This window comes from Callospermophilus lateralis, chromosome 2, assembly GCF_048772815.1.
Source record: "Callospermophilus lateralis isolate mCalLat2 chromosome 2, mCalLat2.hap1, whole genome shotgun sequence".
Classification (NCBI taxonomy): domain Eukaryota; kingdom Metazoa; phylum Chordata; class Mammalia; order Rodentia; family Sciuridae; genus Callospermophilus; species Callospermophilus lateralis.
Genome location: NC_135306.1, coordinates 159062095 through 159074467, shown reverse-complemented (window position 1 = coordinate 159074467; position 12373 = coordinate 159062095). Strand labels below are relative to the sequence as shown.

At 38.1% G+C, this 12373-nt stretch overlaps 1 protein-coding gene across 4 annotated transcripts in view; it reads left to right on the top strand.

The window, feature by feature from the left end:
- The window catches only part of Dennd5a (DENN domain containing 5A), an 89279-nt gene that overhangs the window by 40698 nt on the left and 36208 nt on the right, over nt 1–12373 (top strand). For all 4 annotated transcript variants that reach the window (XM_076846851.1, XM_076846852.1, XM_076846854.1 and 1 more), the window contains exon 5: nt 3752–3939. In XM_076846851.1, the coding sequence (XP_076702966.1) occupies nt 3752–3939 (188 nt within the window). The remainder of the gene's footprint in view (nt 1–3751; nt 3940–12373) is intronic.

Sequence of the window (12373 nt, the reverse complement as noted above, 5' to 3'; positions counted from 1 at the left end):
CTAAGGAGGCTTATTTGTAGAGTGATCCTAAGTCTTATGTCATTCTCTGCATACACACAAGTCACAAAAATGTGCTGATTCTTCCTTTCTTACCAATATAATGGTGGTTGTGATCCCAATATACTTTATGTTATCACCTTTTATTAAAAGTAATTGCTTATTACAACATGGTGAGACGGAACCTGTGAGAGAATCCAGACAGTTACCTGGAGCTCGTGTCTATAGTGGATTTTGATTGGCTGAAATCTTTTGGATGAAGCTGACCTTGAGCTGCTTCCTATTTATTGGTTTCACCTTATTGAACTGGTGGGCACAGAGAAGGGCAATGGCAAAGAACATACGGATTTTATTGTTTTGACTGGTATACAGAAATAGGCTTTTGCATCGGGCACAGTGGTGCAAGCCTGTAATCCCAGTGGCTTGGGGGCCTGAGGCAGGAGGATCACAGGTTCAAAGCCAGCCTCAGCAACAGCGAGGTGCTAAGCAACTAGGTGAGACCCTGTGTCTAAATAAAATACAAATAGGTTTGTGATTCAATGGTTGAGTGACCCTGTATTCAATTCTCAGTACCAAAAAAAAAAAAAAAAAAGAAAGAAAAAGAAAAGAAATAGGCTTTTGTTTATAATTCTTGGTAGTCTCAGCTTCCTAGTGTGGATGCCACAGATTTCTGGATCCCTGAGGCATTATTTATTAAGCTATCCTTGAAGGTGGGATGTTGCTAAAAAAAAAAAATGTAGAGGGAAAAAACCCACAACTAGACCAAAAAGGCCAGAAAATTTGAAATTTCTTGTAATCTGTTAAACCAAACTTTACATGAAGGGAATGAGGTTAGCCTTGAAAGGGAGGAAGTATTATCTTTTACTCCCAAAAGAATTCTATTTCTGAGATTGCCACAGCCAAATGCATCACAAGAATTTCAAAGAGCATCCTCAGAGATTTCAGTCTGAAGCAAATAAAATTATCCACCCTATCAGAATCAAGTGGTCTGAGTTTCAAATACTAGATTACAGTCATCCTGAAGGGTAGGAGGAAAACTAGAACAAGATTTCTATACTATTAATCTTGCTTTTATGGAACAGAGAAAAGCCCTTCTCTTTAAATTCTAGTCTTCCCTGATTTGTGGTTATGGAGTAGATGTTCTCAGATCCTGCACTTCTGTACTGAATAGAATATCCAGTGTCCAGAAAGTCTCACAACAATGGCATTTCAGGAACTGCCGTACTCTGTTGGTACACTGTGAGAAGTTACTGTCCCTAAGCAGAAATGTTAGGAATGCCAGCCACATAAAGCACTATTACCTGTTTTACTGACTTGGTGAGGGAAGGAAGAAGCTTTTTGTAATTAAAATGACTTTTTGTTTTTTAATCTAGAAATTGTGCATATGTACACTGAAAGAAGGGATTTATTTGTGGGATGTTTATTTAGGACATGTGTTCAAGACTCAGTGTATAAGGTATAGTGGAAGTGGATTTAAATATCAGTTGAAGGTTTTCTCCCATGCCTTTGCATTCTTTTGAAATATCTTAATTTTGAATTTTTAAAAGTAATTTTTTAGACACTGATGGATTTTTATTTTATTCACTTATTCATATTTGGTGCTGAGAATTGAACCCAATGCCTCACACATGCAAGGCATGTCACTGATTCCTATTTATTTGAATTACCATTGAGCCACAACCCTAGCCCCTTAATTTTGAATTTTAAAATAAATTGTTATAGTAAGATTCTTAAGATGTTTGCTCTTGGGTAGATAGATTATTGGGGAGCAGTCCTTCTCACTAAATAGATTTTTGTGGTACTGGGGATTGAATTCAGGGCCTCCCACAAGTTCTCTACCTTAGCTCATTATCTTTTTTGAAATTGGTTTCACTTTTTTGTTCATGGGCTCAAGTAATCTTACTGCATCAGCATCCTTGGCTGGGACTAAAGGCACACAGTACTAGGATCTCTGAGCTCAGTTTTACTCATTGATTGGCTATATCACTGATCTGTCAATTGCTTTAGTTTCCTCAAAGAAGCATATAGGTAGTTTCCTGCAGTGTACTCAAAACATATTTGTCTTTTTTCCCCTCCTTTTTTGGTGGTACTGAGGATGAACTCAGGTCTTGCACATGCACATGCATATGCAAGTGCTCTACCACTGACTTACCCATTTTAATTTTGTTTTGAGACAGTTTCTCTAAACTGCCCAGGCTGGTCTTGTATCCTCCTGCTTCAGCCTTATGAGTAGCTGATATTATAGGTGTGTGCTGCTGGGCCCGACTTAAAATGTTTTTTTGTTTTTTTTTTTTTTTTTGGTGGTGCTGGGGATTGAACCCAGGGCCTTGTGCATGCAAGGCAAGTACTCTATCAACTGAGCTATATCCCCATCCCCTCAAAAATGTTTTAAATAAAGAATTTTAAGTCGTTGATTCCTATTTATTTGAATTACTTATTTGATATGTTTCTACTCAAAATACTATTGATACCAAATATAAGAGGGTTTTCTTCATACCAATCAATTCTCCAGCTTTTTAGACATAACAGTTTAATTAAATTCTGATACTGCTTGAAGTTATCACAGACCCCATACGTAAAGACCCCGTCTTACAAGACTACCCCCACCAGTGACAAGTCAGGGCCATCTGTATTTTTGACCTGTAGGCTATACATTTGGGAGGTTCCCATAGCCCTCTATATGTATTTGGTAATTTGCCAGATGGCTCACCAAACCCAGGGAAGTGGTTTACTTTTTTATGGGTTTTTATTTATTATGAGTAATGATACAACTCAGGAACAGCTAAATAGAAGAGATATATAAGTAAAGTTGTGGGGGGTAGGGGCATATAGCCTCCATGCCCTCTCCCAGTGTGTTACCTCCCAGCACCTCAATATGTTTGCCACCAGATCTTTGAACTATCTTTCATGGAGGTTTTATTACTATGTAGGCCTGATTGATGAAACATTTGCTCACTGGTGATGAACTTAAATCTTCAATTCCTCCCCTCTCTCATAAGATTGGGGTTGAGATGAAATTCCCAGCCTTGGCTTTTCTGGTGACCAGCACCCATCCTGAAGCTATCCAGGTGACTCCCTGCTTTCTCCATCCCAGCCACCTCTGTTCATCTCAACATATAAAGTTTTCAGGGGTTTGTGAAGAACTGGAGATCAAGACCAAAAAAATATTTATCATGGTAATTAAAAGTTATTTACAGGTCATACTCTACTTTGATTACCAGGAGCAAGGTTATAGACAGCTTTCAAAGCTTTATTACTGAGACTATTTTGGCTTCCATGCTGAGTGAAGATCCTGACTACTATTGCTTTTTTTTTTTTTTTTTAATCTCATCCGTTTGTACTTAAGTGTGTGCATGCAATATATCTGGGGTAGTATCTGGAGCAAGGTGCTATTTATTATTTCAGTTTATTTCCATACTAAATTTTATTACTAGCTGGGCCTGTGTATGGGAAGGGGGTCATACTGAATCAAGGTGCTATTTATTATTTTTCTTTATTTCCATATTAAATTTTCTTATTAGTTGGACGTGTGTGTGTGTGTGTGTGTGTGTGTGTGTGTGTAGGAATCTCTAAGTTATCTTTGACACCTACAAAATAGTCATACTGAGCATGTCCTTTCTGAAGTTTATGCTGATCCTTTGTAATGTGAAATTGCTTTGAAGGTTTTAAGTTACTATTTGAAAAGCAAGTACCTCATTTTTAATTGATTTGTGTGTGTTTTTTTCTTTCTTTCTTTCTTTTTTTTTTGACCCAGATTACCAGAGACTGATGACTGTGGCGGAGACGATTACAGCTCTCATGTTTCCTTTCCAGTGGCAGCATGTCTATGTCCCTATTCTCCCAGCTTCTCTCCTGCATTTCTTAGATGCTCCTGTTCCATACCTGATGGGCTTGCATTCCAATGGCCTGGATGACCGGTCAAAGCTGGAACTGCCTCAGGAGGTGAGAGCCTGAGTTTTGGTGCCTCTGATCTAGGACTGGGTGGACAGAGGCCTTGGGATGAGCCCACTATGGTGTGACCAAATTTATTTTATTTGGGGGGACATGAATACCTTTTCAGGAAAAAAGTACAAATAATAGACATTTAGCTCAACTTATTCCAGAGATACTTTATTATCTTTTATTACCTGATATTATAATCTCTTTTTTTAAATTAATTGTCTTTTTAATATGCTTTTTCTTTTTTTGTATTGGGGATGGAACCTAAGGGCACTTTACCACTGAGCTACATCCCTAGTCCTTTTATTTTTTTATTTTGAGACAGGGTCTTGCTAGTTGCTGAGGGTCTTGCTAAATTTCTGAGGCTGGCCTCAAACTTTCAGTCCTTCTTCGTTAGCCTCCCAAATTGCTGGGATTAGAGACATGTGCTACTCACCCAGCATCATACACATTTTTTTTCAAACATGGTACTTTATATATTTTTTTCCTACCAGTATGGTTATTGAACCCAGGGGTGCTTTACTACTGAGATATATCCTCTGCCCTTTTTATTTTTTAATTTGGAACAGAGTCTAGCAAAATTGCTAAATTAATGAAACAGATTGGGATTTCCTACCCCAGACTCCTGACTGTGAGCCCTTACAAACCCAGGATATTTTACATACTTTTAAAACATTATTAGAGACACGTTTTATTATGTAAAATTCTATAGCTAAAATACACAAAAGAATATCACAAAACCAGCTTCTCAAAACCAGCTTCAATTGTTCTCATATGTTACGCTGAATTTTACCTTTTACTTCCTATAATTTTAAACAAATCCCATAGAATTTAATAACTACCTTAGAAAATAGATGCATATTGATAAGTCAGTGGCTTTCTTTTATAGGCCATAGTTGGTCTATAGAAGTTGATCTGATCATAGTGTTTTTTATAGTCCTGAGCCTGTTTTGAAAATTTCTTAGTTCAATACGAGGAAAGCTTGAGGAAATACTTTTCCTCTCTTGCTTCTGTTTCCTACTTCATTTTAAAATAGATTTAAGCATGTTTAGAAAAGATTATTTGGAAGCAGGAGATGTGACTCAGTGGTAAAGCACTTGCCTAGCATGGACCAGGCCCTAGGTTTGATCCCCAGCATCAGTGATACTAGTCTTGACTATTTGTCCCCTTATACCGGAGCCCCCCCCCCCCCCCCAAAAAAAGAAATAAGCTTGCTTTATTTTTCATTTTCTTGGAGTTACCAGTAGAACTGGTCAACTTTTTCATATTTTATGGCTGATAAGAAACTGTATTTAACATCTTTAGCAATTAGAGAAATGCAAATCAAAATTCGAATGAGATTTTTATCTCATTCCAATCAGAATTGCAATCACGAAGTATACAAACGATAATAAATGCTGGAGAGGATGTGGGGAAAAAAGGAATACTTTTACACTTTTGGTAAGATTGTAAATTAGTACCACCACTATGGAAGTCAAAGTTTCTCAAAAGACTAGAAGTGGATCACCATACGATCTAGCTATACCCCTCCTCAGTGTTTATCCTAAAAAATTAAAGTCATTATACTGTAGCAATATATGCATACCTATGCTTACAGCAGCACAATTCACAATAGTCAAACTATAGAACAAGCCTAGGTATTTGTCAGTGAATGAATGGATAAAGATTGTGGGGGCTGGGGTGGTGGCTCAGTGGTAAAGTGCTCACCTAGCATGCATGAGGCACTGGTTTGATCCTCGGCATCACATAAAAATAAACTAATGTATCCACCTAAAAAACTAAAGATAGGGGCTGGGATTGTGACTTAGCAGTAGCGCACTTGCCTGGCATATGAAAAGCAACTGGGTTTGATTCTCAGCACCACATAAAAATAAATAAATAAAGGCCTATCAACAACTAAAAAAAATAAAATAAAATAAAAAACTAAAGATACATAAATAAATAAATATTTAAAAAAAAGAAATTGTGGTATATATACACAGTGTAGTTTTATTTAGCTATAAAAGAAGAATGAAACCAGATGTAGTGGCTCACACTTATAATTCCAGTGACTTAGGAGACTGAGGCGGGAGTATCATAAATTCAAAGCCAGCCTCAGCAATATAGTGAGGCCCTATACAACTTAGGGAGATCCTGTCTCAAACTAAAAAACGAAAAGGGCTGTGGATATGGCTCAGTGGTTAAGTGCCCCTTGATTCAATCTCTGGTACCAAAGAAAAGAAAAAAAAAAAAAGGAAAGAAGTTGAGTCACTTGCAGGACAATGGATGGAACCTGAGAGCCTTATGTTAAGGAAGATAAGCCAAAGGGTCATGTGTTTTCTCTCATATGTTGAAGGTAAAGAGGAAAAGAGAAAAGGTGGGCAGGGAAATCTCATGAAAATCCAAGGGAGACCATTAGAGTAGAATAAAGGGACCAGGGGAAGAAGGAGGGGAGGGAAAGGGTAAATACTGGGAAATTACAGTGACCAAATTATATTGTTATGTCATGTGCATATACAAATATGTGCCAAGGAATCCCACTATTATGTATGATTATAATGTATCAATAAAAAATATGGGGAAAAAGAATGATTTTTTTTAAAAAAAGGCAGGCCTGGGAAGAAGACTTTGGAGTATATATAACTCTTGTTTCCTCCCTCCACCAGTTCTTTTTCTCCCATGCTGGGGATTAAACCCAGGGATTTGCACATGGTAGGCAAGCACTCTACCATTGAATTGTATCCCCAGTAAATTCTAAATACTTTTTTTTGAAGGGGAGGATGATTTAAAAAAATACATACATATGTGTTGAATATGAGTAGGGAGACCTCTAAACAAGAGAATATTCTTATGGAATTGCTTAGGGACAAAACTTAATTGGGCATCTGGGTATCATCTTTGATTAATGCCCTGATAATTAGACCATATCTGTGATACTTTAAAACAAATGCATCTTTTGCTCCTTTTTCTCTTTTCTTTGGTTTAGAATTAAAATGTCTTCCTTGGATTGGGGCTGTAGCTCAGTGGAAGAGTGCCTTGTATGTGGGAGGCACTGGGTTTGATCCTCAGCACCACATAAAAATAAACAAATAAGGGCTGTGGTTGTGGCTCAGTGGTAGAGCACTCGCCTGGCATGTACAAGGCCCTGGGTTCGATCCTCAGCACTACATAAAAATAAAATAAAGATATTGTGTCCAACTATAACTAAAAGAAATATACTTAAAATAAACAAAATAAAATAAACATATAAAGGCATGCTGTACATCTATAGCTACAAAAAAAAAAAAAAATTTCCATTCCTTTTTCTCCTTTGACTCACTCCTCAGAGGTTTGTGTTCTTTGGGATAGAACAAAATTAATTAAAGAAAAAAAAGATCTAAATGATGAAGAAAACTATTGACTTGATATACTGGATTTTTTGTGTACTTGTCTACTGTATCCATAATGTTCATGAAGAATAATATCAAAGACTGGAGAAAGAGAACTTTTTAGTTTTTACTTTAAGCAAATGTATGTTTTTTTTAAAAAAAATTTTATATTTTTAAATTTTAGAAAATTAGTTATACATGAAAGTAGAATGCATTTTGGCACATCATACATACATGGAGTATAACTTCTCATTCATGTGGTTTTACATGATGTAGAGTTACACAGGTCATGTAATCATGTATGCACATAGGGTAATAATGTCCAGTTCATTGTACTATCATTTCTCCCCCATGCCCCCTCCCCTGCCTTCACTCCCCTCTGTCTAGTCCAAAATATTTTCACCCCACCCCCCATCTTATTGTGACTTAGCATCCACATATCAGAAAACTAAATGTTCTTTGGTATTGGCTTATTTCTAAGCAAATTGATATCTACTTCTAATTTATTTAATTCTGATTTTGTGAAGTCAGAATAAGGAATAATAAGAAATGATTGAAAGTTGAAGTTCAAGGGGGGATGTTACATGCATAATCTGATAAATAGGTTATTAACCAAGAAGGCAAATTTCTCAGTATACTTGGAGCAAGTTTTTGTTTTTGTTTTGGTACTGGGGATTGAACCCAGGGGCACTTAACCACTGAGCCACATCACTAGCCCTTTTTTGAATTTTATTTAGAGACAGGGTCTCAATGAGTTGCTTTAGGGCCTTGCTAAGTTGCTGAGGATGGCTTTGAACTCGCCTTCCTCCTACCTCAGCCCTGTCTCGAGCTACTGGGATTACAGGGTATGTACCACCATGCCTGGCTTGGAGCAAGTTCTGTTCCCTCTAGGATCTTTCAACATTGGTCTTTGTGTGCTTCATATATGTGGAAATATGAAGAGGATGCTTGGAGACCAGCAGTTTTCTTAAAGGGACTGTTTGACTACTTTTGCAGCATTCCCCATCACTACTATAGCCTTTGTTACATGAGCTTTCGGTCTCTCCCTGTGGATTGCTGACATTTGGTTGATAGAATACCAGTGTGTGCTTCATAAGCAGTTCTAGGGTCTTGGAGTTCCATTTCACCCAGGTTTTCCCTCTGACAGTTAATATCCAGATACTTTTTACTTTGATTTTTAGTAGATAACCAACCTCTGGGATATTTGAATCTGTGTAGTCCCTATGGAAAATCCTAGACTGGGGAGAAGAGAACTGGCTTTCTAAAGGAGAGAAACACTATAAGGTCACAATAATGAAAGGAGAATGATAGTATCTTGGAAATACAATTTTGAGGTATCTCGGAAATGATAACATGTTTATGGTAAAAAAGTCAACAATAAAATTATTTCAAATTTTATTACCCAGAGATAACTGATTTCAGCGTTTGCTGAACATCCTTTTTTTCTTTTTTCTTATACTGGGGATTGAACCCAGGGGTGCTTAGCCACTGAGCCACATCCCTGGTCCTTTTTGTTTTTTATTTTGAGGCAAGGTCTTGCTAAGTTGCTGAGAATGGCTTTGAACTTACAATCATCTTGCCTTAGCCTCCCAAGTCTCTGGGATTACAGCTATGTGTCACTGTACTCAGCTGGTAGACATCCTTAAACTGTGTGGTATCTTAGCCAGATGTAATGCTACACATCTGCAATCCCAGTTACTCAAGAGACTTAGGCAGGAGGATCACAAATTCAAAGCCAGCTTTAGCAACTTAGAGCAAACCATGTGGATCTTTAGACTCTGCTTTGAGACAGGATTCAGGATTTCACCTGGACTTGTGACAGGGTCCATCATCAGGGTAGCAAGGTAGGACAAACTTGTTTTCTAAAAGGGGCTTCCTCCAGAGGGATGAAGAGTGTACATTTCCTAGCCCCCCAGATCAGAATTCATCAGTTGTGGGGGCTGGGGTCCTGACTCAGGAGTAGAGCGCTTGCCTAGCACGTGTGAGGCCCTGGGTTCAATCCTCAGCACTACATAAAAATAAGTAAATAAAATAAAGATATTAAAAAATTATATTTTTTTAAAAAAGAATTAATCAGTTGCTGCCCCATCTTTGCACATCAGAAGTATGAAAAAAGCGCCCTCCCCCCGCCCCTTTTCACTAACACATAGCACTCAACTGACCCTGAGCAAGTGAAAGTGTTGAGCTGTTTTTGTGAGGAAGCATCCTTTGTTCTGTGCTCTTCTTTGTTTTTTTTTTTTTAAGAACATTTTTTTGAGAGAGAACTTTTAATATTTATTTTTTAGTTTTCGGCGGACACAACAGCTTTGTTTGTATGTGGTGCTGAGGATAGAACCCGGGCCGCACGCACGCATGCCAGCCACATCCCCAGCCCTATGCTTCTCTTTGATGCTCCATTGTCTCAATCTAGGAAGGAATTATTTCATCCACAGCCATGTCAGGGAACTAAGCAGAGGATATTAGAATAAATATTAGATATTAGTATTCTGTCTTGGTTTTTATTTCTTGCCCTTTCTTAGAATACTTCTTAAATAGCTTACCCCCAGTAATCCGTATGGTGAACTTCCCTTCAGACATAAGGATAGACTATTGGGAGAAGCTGGCTATGTTTTTTTTTTTTTTTTTCATGGGAGGTACTAGGGATTTAACTAAGATGCCCTTTACCACTAAATATATGCCTGGCACTTTTTTATTTTTTATTTTGAGATAGGGTCTCACTAAGTTGCTTAGGGCCTTGCTAAATTGCTGAGGCTGGCCTCAAACTCGAGATTCTTGTATCTCAGTCTCCCAAATCGCTGGGATTATAGGTGTGAGCCACTATGCCTGGTGCTGATTGTGATTTGGCGTTAGAAACTCAGGGTTGAGAAAAGGGCATTGTGACCCTTCACAGGAAGAGATTTGGGAGATTTTTATGGGATTTGGGAAATCGATATGGTCAATTCCCCAGGTTGTCCAGGTCTTCCCATGGCTCCTCCAACAATAAAGGAGATTAACAGAAGGAAACTGAACACTTGGGGTTTAGTACATTTTTAGGCTATTGCTTCTCCCCAGAGCTATTATGCAGGAGCGAGGCTCTTGTCAGCTAAGGAAAGGGGTGCCCAAGGAATTGGTTTATAAGTTGCTTCTGTTTGCCATATTTCTCTATATGCTGGGAGAAAACAACATGAGGCTTGTATGTGCTTAAATGACCTTCTTTTTCTGTTTGCTTTCTCTCTCTCTCTCTCTTTTTTTTTTGTACTGGGGACTGAACTCAGGGGTAGTCAGCCACCGAGTCACATCCCCAGCCTTATTTTGTATTTTATTTAGAGACAGGGTCTCACTGAGTTGCTCAGTGCCTCACCATTGCTGAGGCTGGCTTTGAACTCGTGATCCTCCTGCCTCAGCCTCCTGAGCCACTGATCCTGGCTCTCCGTTTGCCTTCTTACTCCTTCCTCTTTCAACCCAATTTTGCAAAGGATGACTGGTGGTATCTACTGGAGGTTCCTATTGTATTTTCATATAGTCCATCTTTGAAATGTGTCTGAGCTGCTTTCTTGAAACCTCAGCCACCTCTGACCAGGGGATATCCACAAATGTGGACTCATCATTTGGAGTTTATAAAATTCTCTATAGTCACTGTATATTTGGTTCACAGTAATGGGAGAAAAGCCAACCAAACTTGTTGAATGGATTTAGTTTTTAACTTCCTGTACATTTCCTTTTAGAGAAATTGCTTTTTTTCTTCCAAAGAGAAGAGAACCAAGTGGATAGATGATTGCATTGTGTGCCTCACTGGTGGTCACAATGTCTTGTTCTGATAGGTGTATGGATAAGACCTGTGAGGCAGGTGATATGACAAGATGAGTTCATTCTGTTTTTTAGTATCTTTTTTGATTACTTGGCCTGACAACATTTATAATTTTAAAAAATTAAAAGGAATGAATAAAAAATAGCTAATTTTTGGACAGTAAGTATTTATTTGACCCTTAACCAGGTAGGGCTCAAAGTTTTGTCCTTGTAAAACTCTGGCAAGTGAAACTTAAAGAGATTCTTCTAGTCTTTGAATTTTTTGAGACAAGAATTTTTTTTTTTTAGTTGTATGTTGGTAGGCAGACTAATTTATTGACTAAGTAAATGTTTATGGAATGAAACATGCAGGACCTATAAAACATACAGTTTTAATTAGCTTGAAAGTTTTTTAATAGCTATATTAAGCTGGTCTTAATCATGTTACCCTCCTGCCTCTTCTTTCAGAATATGATTTATTGGCCCGGGGATAAACAGATCAACAGAACAGCATTTTGATATACAATTGGAGATACCATGTCAAAGGAGAGGCTACTTAATGATGATGATAGAAAAATTGTGTATTATGGCTTGAATCTAGAAAGCCCCCCTAAAAGTTTGTATGTTGAAAACATGGTCCTCAATGTAGCAAGGTTCAGAGGTTGAGTGGCAATGATTGGATCATGAGGCCTCTGACCTCATTAGTAAATTAATCCATCTGATGGATTAATAATTTAAATGGACTTACTGTGAGGTGATGAAAACTATAGGTAGGTGGGACATGGCTGGAGAAAGTAGGTCACAAGATTGGGGTGTGTGTGACTTGGGGACTCTATATGTTCTTGGTGTATGTGCATGTCTCTTTCTCTCACCCTCTCTCTTCCTTTTCTCTCTCCTCCTCTCTCTCTTCCCCCTCCCTTCCTCCCTCTGTCTCTCTCTCTCTTTCTCTGTGTCTCTCCCTCTATTTTTTTTCTGCCATCTGCTGAACAGTTTTCCTCTGCCTCACCCTCTACCATGATCTTTCTTCCTTGAAGCCTGCCAACTATGGACTGAATTCTCTGAAATTGTGAACCAAAATAAATCTTTCCTCCTCTAAATTGTTTTTGTTGCATATTTTAGTCACAGTGACAAAAGCAGACGAACAAAATAAGGGGAAAGTAAAAAGGATCCATATCTCATATCTCATGCCATAACGTCATGCCATAACAAAATCAATTTCAGATGGATCAAAAAAGCTTAAATGGGGCTGAGGATGTGGCTCAAGCGGTAACGTGCTCGCCTGGCATGCACGGGGCGCTGGGTTAGATACTCGGCACCACATAAAA